This window comes from Marmota marmota, unplaced genomic scaffold (genome assembly GCF_001458135.2).
Source record: "Marmota marmota marmota unplaced genomic scaffold, marMar, whole genome shotgun sequence".
Classification (NCBI taxonomy): Eukaryota; Metazoa; Chordata; class Mammalia; order Rodentia; family Sciuridae; genus Marmota; species Marmota marmota.
In genome coordinates, this window is record NW_026000026.1 from 39,102,822 (window position 1) to 39,118,406 (window position 15,585).

A 15,585-nucleotide genomic window follows, 5' to 3' on the forward strand; every position below is an offset into this window, starting at 1 on the left:
TCAGTAAATAAGTATCTTTTACATAAAAAAGAATTGACCAAAACCACCAATTATCTCATATTTTAAAAATATATTAGGAATTTATTAGATGTAGACTGAACTGATATTAAACTTATACCTTGTCTTCAGGGAACTTAAAATCTGATCTGGAAATATCTCAATTTATTAGAAATAATTAAGTAGAAATTAAATGAAAATTAGTTATAGATACACAGAAGTCATTTTGACTACCATAAAATTAAAGACATATTAATTCATTTGACCAGTAATCACTTATTGTTGTGCTTTGTGGAAACAAAGTAATATTTGAAGTTACAATAAACTTCACTCTGTTTACTCTTTTTTTTTAAAGAGAGAGAGAGAGAGAGAGAATTTTTAATATTTATTTTTTTAGTTTTCGGCAGACACAACATCTTTGTATGTGGTGCTGAGGATCTAACCCGGGCAGCACGCATGCCAGCGGAGGGTGCTACCTCTTGAGCCACATCCCCAGCCCCACTCTGTTTACTCTTATTGGCCTATTTTTACAAAAAAAAAAAAAAAAAACCAACAAAATTACCTTGACTGTTAGCTAATATAGTCAAATTTTTAAAAAAATGTAGAGAACAGAAATTGATAAAATAGATTTATATTTGATGGTTTCTTTGAACAAATTATTGTTAGGATTCTAATTATTGAAACACATCTAAATATGATTGGGCATCTTAGATTAAGATTTTGTTGCATCAGTGGTGATGGACTTGAAATTTCTTAAGTGATTGTGTACCATGTGGATGGAATGCCATGATTAAAAAAATAGTTCTATGGAAATTTTAAAATTTACAGATAGGCTTATCTAGACATGTACATATATTTGACATAAACTGACTTGATGGTTGGCCAGGACTGGAATTCTAGTTCCCACACCTACTCCCACTCATCCACCCACATCCATTGGACAAGTGCCTGGTTAAACAGATGGGTCTTGGGCTGTGCTCTCAACTCAAAGAAACTCCACCTTTATTAAGGAAAAAATAGAATGAAAATAGACTATATTGTGTCATTGTGCTCCTGGTCGTGATACTTTGAGTGAAGAGCTACTTTGTATTTTTGTTTGTTATTGAAAATATGTTTTTTCTTATGAATGAATATGTGAATATTGGAGGACAACAGATGGAGCCTCAGGGATCTGGAAAACCCATAGTTAGGGAAGTAGTTATCCATCAAATATGAAAATAAAAAATCAGCAGGTGTGTGAAATACCATGTGGTTTTATAAATGCATGCAGCTATGATTTTAGAAAATGTTTGGATTAGCCAAGAGACATGCCTTGATTATGAAATTTCCTTCATCCACCAAAGGGTCTGAGACAAATTAGAATTCTCAATATCTGTCAATGAGCTGCTTCATCAGGCTAGCACTTCAGCAGTTACAAAGCCAGATTTGTAACAGGATGTCAAATTCTGGCTAATGTTTGTGTAAATACTACACACTTTCATTGTTAAGGCAGAGGGATTTGGAGACCTGAGTGATAGGATGGCACATGATTTTATGACATCAGAAGTGAATTTTTCTGATTGATGGCAGTGCTACTGTCCTTGTTGGAGAAAAAAACACTAAGGGGAAGGAAAGAGCAGCAACTAGACAACCCTGTACTTGGAAGATCATAGGAGATAAATTCTGATGCTCTAATATTGACATATTAAAAAGATCTTCAAGGGCATTTGCCCTCCGTGCATTTTTATGATATTCTCTTTAGTGTTATAATAATCAGCAAGCCATCACATAGTTAACCTCGTGGAGCTATGAACATGGGGCTTTTGTTCTTCACATGATCCATTATCTATTTATTGGCTCATTAACGTGGATATTTACTCCTCCTCAATTATGGCCATGCATGGTCTGTGGAAAGCACACAAAAATTTAAGTAAAAGACTTTCACTCCTCTTTCCTAAATGATTTATTTAATCTTTTGTTAACTCAGTTTTCTCCACAAAAAGGGGATGGTGATAGCAACCTACTTTCCTAATACTAATGCAGGACTTTTTTTTTTTTCTAATTGCATGAAATAATGCCTGTAATACACAAGAATTCTGTGGAATAAAGAATACATAGTACAATTTGTATTGAAGTACGTTTTCTGGTTATAATGTTTAGGCATAATGTTGTCTAATACTGCAGCAAAAACTTGAAATGAAACTTGCCAAAAATTTAACTCTTAACTGAAATCCAAATGGAATTTTTCTTTTGCTTATTTGGCATATATAAATGTGTGGGATGAATGAATGTATAAATGGGTGAGAAATTGAACAAAATTGTTTAATATTCATTTTCTCCAAGTAAAAAAATTTATACAAAAAATAATGAACGTGTTACTATTTAATTTTATTTCTTACTGCAGAATGCCTTGAGATTTGTTTGATGGTGTTAAATTAATGTAAAATATCATTACACTTTCTTGTTACACTGTCCTTTGAAACCACTGAAATTGCCTAAATAACATTGTACTATCTCTACTTGATAAAATGGAAAACTCAGAAGATTAATTTAGATACAGATGAAGAATAAAAGTATCTCAGTGTGTACTTAATTTTATTAGAAGGAAGTGCATTATAAAAATAGCCCTTTGAAGATGAAAAAGAGGCAAAATAGTGAAATATTTTAATTCTTAGTTTTACTATCTTTATATGAAAGTACATATTTTGTGTATATGTATTTTTCTAAGACACATGACAATTACTAGCTTTTTCTTGAACTAGTCTGGCATATGATATTTTGTATATAAGTACATACATATTATATTTATGTATATTTTAAATGTCTTTTCTTTTGTTTTAAACAGCAAACGCCAGTCTTCTTGGAGGAGGTGGTGGTAAGTCCTGACTATCATTTAATTTAAAATACCTTTTTATTATACCAATGATAAGATGTTTAGTAAGTTCTGTGATACTTTAAAGAAAGTTAATTTTGCTGTAATTGTCAACTACAAAGATAGTACTATTACAGAAAATAGTTCATTATAGAAATAGCTTCAGTTGGCCTTAACATTATTTGAACTGACTTAAAATATGAGGGAGACAATTTTTCTTCTTGTTAAACTTTGTAATTCTACCTTTGGCATGCAGTATAAAAGCTATAATCTATTGACATGAACACATGCCTAGTAGATGACAGAGTCACTTCTAATATGTATTCTAAAACAACGGTAAATTTGGAGACTTGTTTCTTTTTTCATCATATTGACTTTCTTTTGCTTTTCATGACTTTGTTTCTGAGAGCTTAATATATCATCTACTTACTTTGAAAAATAAAAAAGAAATTAATATTGACATTTAGCTTTATTTTCATGCTTATTTAGAAGAAAAAGAGAAAGTGATAAAAGTGAGAGGAGGAAGGGATTCTTGTACTGGGAATTTTTTGATACAAAAATTTTATAAGTAATTGTATTTTCATTTCTAGGTTAGGAATATGAAGGTTTTCATAGTTCCAATACATAAATTTATATAATTTTATCCCCTACTATATCATATATATATACAATAATAAATATAAATATATAAAAATAATAATATAAAATTATATTTAAAAATTGGGTCCTTTTCATATATAAATAGTTTTCATATATAAATAGTTTGGGCCTCTCTCTCCCTCTCCCTCTCTCTCTCCCTCCCTGTTTTGCTCTTGCTTTCTCTGTTAATGTTCAGGGTTGAACCTGAATTCAGTGGTAGGAGCACAATTCACAATAGCTAAACTGTGGAGCCAACCTAGATGTCCTTCAGTGGATGAATGGATAAAAAAAATGTGGTATTTATACACAATAAGTAAAGTGTGCTACTAAAAAAAGAATAAGATCATGGCATTTGCAGGGAAATGGGTGACATTAGAGAAGATTATGCTAAGTGAAGTTAGCCAATTCCAAATAAACAAATGCCGAATGTCTTCTCTGATATAAGGTGGGTGACTCAAAGTGGGGTAGGGAGGGAGAGCAAGGGAGGAAGATTAGCTCTAGATAGGGAATAGGGGTGGGAGGGAAAGGTAGGGAGAAGGGGAATAGCAAGGATAGTGGAAGGTGATGGTCATCATTATACAAAATTCATGTATGAAGATGTGGATTTGGTGTCAACATACCTTATATACAAACAGAGATTTGATAAATTGTGGTATAAAGGTGTATTAAGAATTGCAATGCAAAAAATATGAATGTAATGCACTCTTCTATTGTGATATATGTAAGAATTAATTAATTAATTAAAAAAGAAACAGTAATAATAGAAAATAGTTTAAACTGTTATTAAAGTGTCTTCATATTATCACATATCTGTGTATGTTCTATAGTAAAGTATTATGGGATTTAAAATTAGAATTATTATGTGAAGATGATAAAAGTTAACTTAGTATCCATGAGCCTGTACTTTAAAAAATGAGAGCAATACTAACTACCTAAGATGCCTATTATGGAGATTAAGCAAACCTTTCTGGTATGTAGTAGAATAAGTAAGGGATTAGTAAATGTATTTCTTTTCTTCTACCCAGAATTATTTTACAATATATAAATCTATAGGATTTTTCATATATATCTTATTTTATTTTGGGGGAATTAGAAAGAAAAATTTTCCTTAAGAGTTAGATTCCCAGTAATTTTTTCCTTTTAAATCACAATATGTGAAGAAATCATTACTAAAATAAACTGCCCATAGTGATAATTTTCTTATAAGACATATTAATATTTTATGAAACCTGAATAATACTCTTACTAGCATAAATAAAGTTGAAATTGAGTCTACATAAATATATTAATCAAGTTATAACAGCAGACAAATTAGCCACACATTTCATTCATTATTTTTGGCTATTTCCAAAAAGTGATTTTATATATTAGTTAAAACTACATTAGCTTCTCATAATGGAAACAAAACCCCAAATATTGTAGCTTGAAGAAGACAGAAATATATTTAAAAATATTTGTAAAAGTATGGCAGACGTAGACTAGACTTGTTCTATCGTAATTTCATGGTGTCATCAAGGACTCAAGCTCTTTTCTGTTCTTCCCTCCTAGTAGGTAGCTTCCATACCTCAGGGTTCATGAAGGCTGCTGGCACTCTAGCCATCATAAATATAGTTCAGGTTAGGAAGAGCAGAAAAGGCAAAATATAGTAAAGTGTGCTACCAAAGGTGAGTCAGTTTCTTTAAGCATATTTCCCTGAAATTTCATATTCATCCCTGCAATGTGGTTTTTGACTCTAAGAAAGATCCTCATGAAAAAAAAGATATTCTTCACAGAATTAGAAAAATAACTAAAACAAACAATTATTAAATTCATTTGGAAAAATAAGAGCCCCAGAATAGCCAAAGCAATACTAAGCAAGATAAATGAATTAGGAGGCATCACAATACCTGATCTGAAATTATACTATAGAGCTTTAGTAATAAAAACAGCATGTATTGGCATCAAAATTGATATGAAGATCAATAGAATGGAATAGAAGACACAGAGGCAAATCCATAAACCTATAGCTGTCTAATATTTGGTAAAGATACTAAAATAAATCTTGGAGAAGAGACAGCCTTTTTAACAACTGGTGCTGGGAACACTGGATAGCTATCTGTAGAAAAATGAAATTAGACCCCTATCTCTCACCTGCACAAAACTCAAACTGAAATGGATCAAAGACTTAGGAATTATACTAGAAACTTTACAACTGCTGGAAGAAAACATAGGGTCAACACTCCATCATATAGGTGCTAACACCGACTTCCTTAACAAGACCCCCAAAGTGCAAGAAATGAAACCAAGAATCAATAAGTGAAATGTCTTTAAACTGAACAGCTTCTGCACAGCAAAGGAAATAATTAAGAGCATGATGCTGAGAGAGCCTACAGAACAGGGGAAAATCTTGGCCAGGTATCCCGCCCTCCAATAGGGGATTAATATCCAGAAATATACAATGAACTCAAAAAACTTAATACCATTACTACCACTGTCAACAACAAATAACCAATTAATAAATGGGCAAAAGAATTAAACAGAAATTTCTCAAAAGATGAAACACAGAGGGCCAACAAATACATGAAAATATGTTCAACATCTCAGTCGACCAGAGAGGTACAAATCAAAACTACACTAAGATTCATCTCAGTCCAGTCAGAATGGCAATGATCAAGAATAAAAACAACAATACATGCTAGTGAGGTTGTGGGGAGAAAGGAACACTTGTACCTTGTTGGTGGGACTGTAGGCTAGAACAACCACTCTGGAAAGCACTCTAGAGATTCATCAAAAAACTAGGGATGGAACCACCATATGACCCTGTTATCCCACTCCTGGGTATTTCCCCCGAAGATCTAAAATCTGCCCTATAACAACACAACCACATCAATATTTATAGCAGCACAAGTCACAATAGCTAAATTATAGAGTCAACCCAGATGCCCATCAATAAATGAATGGATTAAGAAATTGTGACACACACATATACACACACACAAAATGGATTAATAAATTGTGGTATATATGATGGAGTTCTACTCAGCCATTAAAAAGGATGAAATTATGGCACTTGCTAGTAAATGGATGGAAATGGAAATATCATGCTAAGCGAAATGAGCCAAACTCAGAAACTCAAAGGTTGAATGTTTTCTCTCATGTGAAAGCCAGAGGTTAAAAAAAAAGGAAAGGGGGAAGGAAGGATAATATTACATAAAGAACCAATCATATACAAATTAATAGATGAGCAAAAGGAGGTATAGTAGAGTAGAGGAGAGAGAATGGGAGTGGGGGAGTATGAGAGGGAAAAGGGGTAGGGTAAAGGGTGATGAGGAACTGAAATTGATTTTCATGCATGTATGAGTTTAAGAAGGTAAATACATGGTGTTCTCTTTGCCACAGCATTGTATTCATTATTAGTAGGATTATTTTAGTGGTTGAGGACTTAGGGATATTTTGGTACTTCTTTAAGATAACACAGCTTATAAAGGGCAGTGTTTGAATGAGAAGACGGTTTTCCTGACTCCCACTCCAGGGCTTTTTGGTTTTGCTCTGTGAATTTTAATATATCCCTGCTCTTCAGACTTACTTTTTCCAAAATAGGCAGGGAACTCTATTGACACAAGGAAAAACGAATGAGAGGACCAGAAAACATGCAGTTGAGATGTGGTTGATGCTTTCCTTTGTTCTATTTTTATAAGTCTCATTTCTATTGATAATTTAAAAGTACATGCAATGGCATGGTCTTTGGCACATTTGGATTGCTGTCCAGATTCATATACCTTTTTGTGTGTATTTGAGGTTTAGTTTTAGAAAACATTGCATTTTAAATGCATGTTCACACATCTATAATAAGGATGTTTTACATGCACAATGTCTTGTGAAGATTGTACTTTTAGCATATATAATAAAGAAATCATTCTAAAAATTCCTAACTTATATAAAGAAGCAAATTAGGGGAAAAAACATAATTAAAGAGGTAATTCCTCAGTTCCTTTCAGATCATTGAATAACAGGAACAAAATTTACAAACTCTTTTTTTTAAAGAGACAGAGAAAGAGAAGGAGAGAGAGAGAGAGCACGCACATTTTTTAATATTTTTATTTTTTATTTTTCGGTGGACACACATCTTTTATTATTTTATTTTTATGTGGTGCTGAGGATTGAACCCAGCGCCCCGCACATGCCAGGTGAGCACGCTACCGCTTGAGCCACAACCCCGGCCCCAACAAACTCTTACTTTAGATGATTTTTAAAAATCTTTTATTTATGCAATAGGTAGCATAAAAGCAGAATTGCTGACTGAACCTAAATAGAACAATTGTTCATGGGATATGCTCCCTTCTCTAATCTGTCAAAGCAGGAGTCATAATGTTACACATTTAAAGTGACAGTTCCTGACAGCATGCAAATTAACACCAGCTTTTTATACACATGATTTTTTATGATTACCATTTTATCTATCTATCTATCTATCTATATATATATGTCAAAATATATTCTTCTTTTTGTTATCTAAAATAACAAAAATAAATATATACACATATACAATAAAAACCTATATAATCTACAAAGAATCAATAAAAACCCTATCTATATGAAATATATATTTGTATCAATACTGTATTTCTATACCTTATCCCTAAGGTGATATTGTAGCAGATTAATTTTTACAATTGTAAGTGTAAAGGAATACAGTAAGTACTGCTAAATGAAAAATGAACTCTCAGCCTTAGATGGAATGCATGGAAAGCCATTTCTCTAAAATGAAAGCAGGACATATACCAATGGACCCTCATCTCTTCAGAAAGTTTTTGCTGTCCTGTGCACAAGAGGTAGTCAGTAATGGAAAGGGAGGCACGGCGGAGGCAGTTAAGTGATCTCAGGTCAGTATCTACTCCTCTGGAGTTATTTCTTTGTTGGACAATTGTACTTGCAGAGAGAATTTCTAATGCTTGTTTTTACTGATATCTATTCATACATTAATATAGTTTGTGTGAAGTAGCAAAATGCATGCTTGAAGAGGAGTAAAATCATAATCTGTTTGCTGTCACACTATAGATATTGTCGGTGTTTCTCTACCCACTCAACATCTACTTCTACATACAGATATGTGTATGGGTACACATTCATTATCCATTCATTCAGCAAATATTGCCTAACTACTTGGGTGGGTATTGATTATCAGTTTGGCAATAAATGCTACCTTTTCACTGTGGCCAGTCATGGTTCCTGCTCCACTGAATTGTCAGAGCAATTATAATTCCTACATTCTCTCAGGTGTTCCAAGGATTCTCCTGGCATGGATCTGAATTAAAATAATACCTTAGCATCAATCGACGGGTCATTGAAATCCTTCTTTAGAAGGTAGAACAGTTTTTTTGAACAGTACCCTTTTCACAAAAATCTAAGTTGCTACCCAGAATTCCTAACATGAAGAGAAACAAAAATTTAAACAGTTTTTGAATGTGTTTAAAGAGGAAGTTGTATAAATTACTTCTTAAATATTCACATGCACAATGGAGCACCCTCTCCCCCTCCATCCACATGCAGAATGGTTTTTCCAGGGCATATATCACTCCATTGCTCAAAGTCCCTACAGTGATCCTGTGTTTTACTCTTGTTAAGCCTCCACATGTGGCCAGGTCTCAGGAATGCTGGGGTAATCTAGGATAATACCCAGTAGTGAGGGACTAACTTAACAGGGGGTGACAGTGTGGGGGCTTGCCCCTTAGGAGAGTTGGTCAAGCATAGCTGGTAGTGAGTTAACCAACTGGCTTATGCTCAGCTGGTAGAGGGGTCCTAGCCATGGGCCTGGGGAATAACAATGGTCTCTCAGGCCTGAAAGAGCAGCATGGCAAGAAAAACCCAGGAGCTATGGTCTTTTTGCTTAAGCAGGGAGCAGGAACTGCAGGAAGGGATCTGCTGCTAAATTATAGAAAATAAGGTTTTAATCTTGCCTGCCTCAGGTGGGATTAATTCTGGGCACTGCAGGTAGTTTGGTCTGCTAGAGAAGATCAGGAGACACAGATGTGAGGAAGGAGAGAGAAGTGGGGATGCAGAGACCAGCCAGGACAGCTCTGACAATCAACCAACCTACCTTTGTTGTTACCTCCTACCTCTTGTGTAATCGGTCTTGACATTGAGGTAGCAAAGAGTCTTAGAACTTGGTGTAACCAGAGGTGTAAGTATTAATCTACACATGAAATATCTAAAAACAAAAGAGGTTCTTCATGCTAGGAAAATTAAACAGAGGCAAGGATATCTTGGGGTGTTCAGGGAAGCCTTCCCAGAAGATAGCATTCTTGAGGATGAGTAGCATATTTCAAGGAGCAGAAGGAAAGGACTCAGTCAGATGTATTTCCTACTCTTTGAGTAGATATTTTGCTGTGCCTTAGCCAGCCTCCTCACTATTTTTCTGTCACATGCAGAACTTGGCTAAGCAGTTTCCTGTAACAGTCTAGGAATGCCACTTAAAGTGGGGTAAAAGTGTCAGGACACGGCTGAAGATGGAAACTGGTGCTGGTGGTGTTGCAGCAAACGCCATTGGGGCCACCTGGGCAGTCTGGTGGTCATCACCAATACAACCTCCCTGCCTTGCCTTTTTCTCTGATTCCCTCACCTGCATATCAGTCTCATAGCCATCTCAGAAGCTACCTAAAATAGCTAAATTTCTAGTTTTTCTTCTCATTCCACATATAGTTGTCTAATTCCTATTCTTAGAAGTTTGACCTAGCCATGGGTGTTCTACTATTGCCTGCCATTTGTCAGTGAACCTTCCAGGTGCCTTTAGAGCTGGAGGAAGTTGGGGTCATGGGGTGTCCAAAATCCAAGCCAATCTGCCTTAATTGTCATAGACATTTCAAGGACATGCCTTGTTTATTCCCTCTCTAACTTTGGTTTATACGAGCCCTCTATCCTGAAGTTAAATTATTATTATTATTATTATTGTTATTGTTTTATTTTTTAGTTTTCAGTGGACACAACATCTTTATTTTATTTTTATGTGGTGCTAAGGATCGAACCCAGCACCCTGTGCATGCTAGGCGAGCGTGCTATTGCTTGAGCCACATCCCCAGCCCCTGAAGTTAAATTTTAAGATAGTTCATCATGATTGCTCTGTGTACCCACTCCCCTTCCCAAGTGAAATTCCCCATGTAAAAACCCTATTGAGGTGGCAGCCCTGTGTAGATAAGATGTCCTTTTTCACTGTAGCCAGAACTGATTCACACTAGAAGGGTATGTTCTCCAATTAGGGCATAAATTTCCTGAGGCCAGGGGATTTCTCATTCATCTGGAAAATGCTGGCTGCTTTTAGATGGTGAATAAAATATTTTATAACTTTGAGCTGTTACTGTCTTTCATTTAGGATTCTCAGCATGTTTGGATATTTTGGTTTTGTCTCATTTGCTTTGGAAAGTTAATCTCTTTATCTCTGAGTGATTTCTAAATGGAAAAAACCCAAAACTTTAAAATATGTTTATAGAAGGTGACCTGAGGACCATATGCATATTTGTACAGTAATTACTTATTCATTGTATTACATTTTGTGTTTGAAGGGTTTATATAGTCACAACCTCATAATTTTCTTTAAATACACTTTCTTTACATGGGAAATACAGAGAACAATATATGTTTGTAGAGCTGGGGAAATGAAATACAGAGAATTTGTATTCCATAGATGTCAGGGAGATTGATAGTTGTTTTATTCATGTTATCAGATATTTAATCAGTTACAGCTTTCTTGACAGTTTGATTTTAATTTATTAATAATTTGACTTCTACATATTAGAAGGGATTTTTCATTGACACCATAGTACTTATATACATATAAGTATATACATATATGTTTTATTTTAGTATAGGTTTCCATTCTTTTTCAGTTTTATAAAAAATTGTGTGTGTTTATTCCCTCAACTGGGTACTCATTTATCTATTTCCATTTTGCTTTTTAATTTTAGAATTTTCATTTTAAATTAGTTTTATAATTGGTAAATATTGCTTTCTATTATTTTTGTATGTTTGTTTCATAGTTAACATTTTAAAAAAAATCTAAAGGTTAAGTCATTCCTTCAGAAAGTGTTTAGATTAGTAAATCATGCTCAAAGATAGGAATTAAAAATTGCAAAAATATAAAATAAAATGTAAGCCCTCTTTTCAGATATAGAAATTCCTTGTAAAAATCAGTAGTTTTATAAACTCTCCAAAAATGTTTGACTAGCTTCATGTGACTTAGATGCTTGGAAATACAGATTCATATTTAAAAACAAATGGTTTAAAATTAGGAAGTATTCTAACAGGTACCAGATGTGTCTATATATTTTCCTAATTATTTAATAGCTATAGCATAATGTTCTTTTAGGTTATCTATTAAGTGTAAAATCTTTTCAAAACTATGAAAATGAGAGGTTAGTTGAATTTCTGTTTTAAATATATATTTCTTATTTCTGAAAAGTTTCTGAATATGACCTTGAGTGCACAGTAGTAAAAACAAGTTCTAACAAAATAGTGCAGTTAATTTTATTGTAATCTGGTATCACTAGATTATAATCCTTCATTTTATGGTAGACTATAGTTTTCTTTATTGTATCTAATGTGGCTCCATAGTAATTGACAGTGGTAAAATTTCTTTAGGATCCACTTTTATAATCTTCTCAGGTTTGGTACTGTTAAGAATCTTTTTTCCATTCTTTGGAACCACCTTCATTTACCCCCAAACTGGAGAAACACAGTAGGTATTGGGGAGAATGAATCTGGCCATTATCAATTATAACAAATCCAAGAAGATTCTGGGATTTCAGTCACAGGTGTTGTCAAACTACAGAGAGCACCACTGAGAAGGTCTCTTTGGTTTACATGATTTCTTTTCATTATAGCTCTTTCTTTGGCCAAAAGTCATTTTTTATGGGTTATGACAGATTCATTATTTTGCATACTAGTTTCCTTCTCTGGAAAGATGATTATAATGATAACTAACTGCTTTATCAGCTTGGAAAAACTAATTATTCATTATAAAGTGTTTTTCAAATACAAAATGTTAGATAAATGGTTATTACTGCAGTTACTACTATTATTATTATGGCCTAAACCTGAAAGATAAAAGGTGCTGGATAATTGCACAATATGGGATTCTATGTCCAAATAAAGGGGAATAACCAGAATTGTTGGATAACAGAAATTTAAATATCGGTGTGTAGTAGAGGAGAGTTTCTCTAATATCTAATATAGATAACTCTATATTAATTATCTGCAAATGAGCCCAAAGGTTTTACATAGAAATATGCTATGAGATTATTCTTTCAAGCATTTAAATAGCTAGAGAACAAATTAATTATGTACTATAGTATGCAGTATTCCAACTTCATGCAGCATTATCAGACCAGGAGAAGGAATTCTTAACACCGACTATAGGGCAGGACTGTGTGAGCTCTAGGTACATGAAGAGGAATAAGAAAGAGCAGCATTTCCCTGCTCAGGCACACACTTGGTACCAGGGAGGAACAAGATCAAAACTGATAGTCCACAGATTTTATGCTCAGCTGGCAACCAGACCTGGAAAAGGAAGCAAGGATAGAGAAACCAAATAGAAGGTATTGAGCACAGAAGGAACAAGTGGTGCTGTCTTGGAGGGTATCAGGAAGACCAGTTCTCTCATCAAGGAAGAACTGGGCAACAGTCTGGAGCCTATTGTATTTAGTATCCAGACCCCAGGTGACCCAAGTCAAACTCCAGGTTCAAGAGTTGAGGCCTCTTTTTGTACCTGACTCCCCAAAACCAGTTTTGAGAGTTGGGTTGAATGAAACTTATTCATGGAAAACATTGGTAGACTCAGCTACCAACAGCTGGGAGAAAGAGGTAGGAAGTCTGAAAAATGCACAATATATAAGTAGTTTTTAGCTAAAATGTATCATCTGCTTCTATCATAGGGTTATTTCTGGCAATTTTTTTTTTAAAAAAATAACTCTCAGAAATAAATACAAGGGGCACAAAGTCCTCACTTGCCTAAATATCCAATAACTCTGCCATGTCCTAGAAGCTGAGCAAATTCAAATTACAAATGTGTTATGATGTCCAGGTTTATAGGGGCAGCTTTTCAGGACATAGAGCAAACAGATTTTTGCAAAGTTCCAGGTTTTATATCTAGTATAACTGGGAAAAATGTAATTCCCTAGTCAAATTTATTAAACAAGGAATAATTCTACATCTTTGTTAGTACAACCACCCTGTTCTGTCATCAGAAAATCTTTATTTAGTAATCTTCATTCCCATCCTCCCTGTTGTGTTTCCCATCAGAGTCAGTAAGTTTTCATAGTGACTTTTTTCTGTCCTATCAGAATGTAGATTCTGCTACATGACCAGTGTAACTGCACATCATGTACAACCACAAAAATGGGGAGTTATACTCTATGTAAGTATGATTTGTCAAAATACATTCTACTGCCATGCATGACTAAAACGGACAAATAAAAAAAAATTTTTAAAGAAAAAAGGATATAGATTCTGCAAAGGCATGGCTAGTATCTGTTTTGTTCACTTCCTATATCCTCAGATACTGTGGAAAGTCTGATAAATATGAGGTACCTATCAATCAACTAACAGTTGGATGGATGATTAAGGAATGTTAATAATAACTAACCTTTAGGGGGGTGCTGGCTCTGTGCAGGGCACTATTCTAAGGATGGCATATACATTATCTACTTTAATCCTATCAGTATTCCTGGTAGATAAATATTATTATTATTCTCATTTCACAGATAAAAGATCAAAATCTCAGTGAAGTTAGGATGAAAAAAATATTGGACAGACCAAAATATTTTAACTGAAAAATTTCAACTTCACTTTCCAATTATAACCATTGTACTGTAAACTTGATCCCCTACATATACAGTTTGTTAGCAGAGAATGTAAACCTGTCTGTCTCAAAGTATTTATACACAATGATTGTCCAGTCATTGGATGCCAATTAGGGTACAGTGAAATCAGAATAGCTCCTGGTAAGCAAAGAGTAAAAATAAAAACAAGATTTTAAAAACCCATGAAGAGAGACCTGAGTCTGCTCATCATGGAGGAGATATATTTCACATACTTTAGACCAGTTAAGTTACCAAACAAAAGCAACCCAAGAAAACCTCTATCTACAGCTACCTTCAGAGGAAAAATAATTGGGTTCAGAATTGCTATAATATACATCCTGTTTTTTCTTTAAAGTACCTGTAAATACACAGGAATTTATGACTAATACTTAAGGAGGAAATAAGGAATCAATAGTATAATGATCGAAATAAGAAACGGGTATAGGGAGGAAGGAATAGGAGTTATTATTTACAGTTTGGGAAGATGAAGAAGTTCTGGAGATGGATGGTAGTAATGGTTGCACAATAGTAAGGATGTACTTAATCTACTGATCTGTATACTTAAAATTGTAAAAATGGTAAAGTTTGTGATACAATATCTCCATATATGTACATATGTGTACGTATTTTACAGCAGTAAAAAAAGCGGTCAGTAAAAACTATCACCTCTAAGTGTTTCAGATATTGGGTTAAGATAAAATAATTCAAGCCTTATATTTTACTGATATTGTAAATGTATTCAAGTAACTAAAGGGAACATGTTTAAAGACCTAAAGAAAAGTATCACAACAATGAATTAATAGAATGGGTATTCTAATAAAGTAGACAGAAATTATAACATTCTGGAGTTGGAAAGTAAAATATATGAAATGCTAAGATCATGAGAGGATTTGAATGGTAAATGAAAGATTTCAAAAGAAAGATAAATTAGTCTGAAGGACACAGAGGAAAGAAAGATTGAAGAAAAGTGAACAGAGCCTCATAGAGCTGTCAGGGAAGAACAGCATTCCAACTTGTTTGTACTAGGAGACCTAAACAGAGAGAAAACAATAAAAATATATGAAGAGATGTGGCCAAAATATTCTCAAAATTGGTCAGCAGTATAAATAATGTAATAACAATGAATAATAAATAAATAATAAAATAAAGAATAATAAATAATGTTGAAGATGTTGAGGCAGGAAAATCACGAGTTCAAAGCCAGCGTCAGCAATGGCTAGGTGCTAAGCAACTCAGTGAGACCCTGTCTCTAAATAAAATACAAAATAG

At 33.8% G+C, this 15,585-nt stretch overlaps 1 protein-coding gene across 6 annotated transcripts in view; it reads left to right on the top strand.

Annotated features, from left to right (window-relative positions):
• Macrod2 (mono-ADP ribosylhydrolase 2) overlaps positions 1-15,585 on the top strand; it is a 1,954,610-nt gene that overhangs the window by 464,396 nt on the left and 1,474,629 nt on the right. For 5 of the 6 annotated variants that reach the window (XM_048811891.1, XM_048811888.1, XM_048811890.1 and 2 more), the window contains exon 4: positions 2,822-2,851. The exons of the other annotated variant lie outside the window; for it this stretch is intronic. In XM_048811891.1, coding sequence (XP_048667848.1) covers positions 2,822-2,851 — 30 coding nt within the window. The remainder of the gene's footprint in view (positions 1-2,821; positions 2,852-15,585) is intronic. 6 annotated transcript variants of the gene reach the window in all.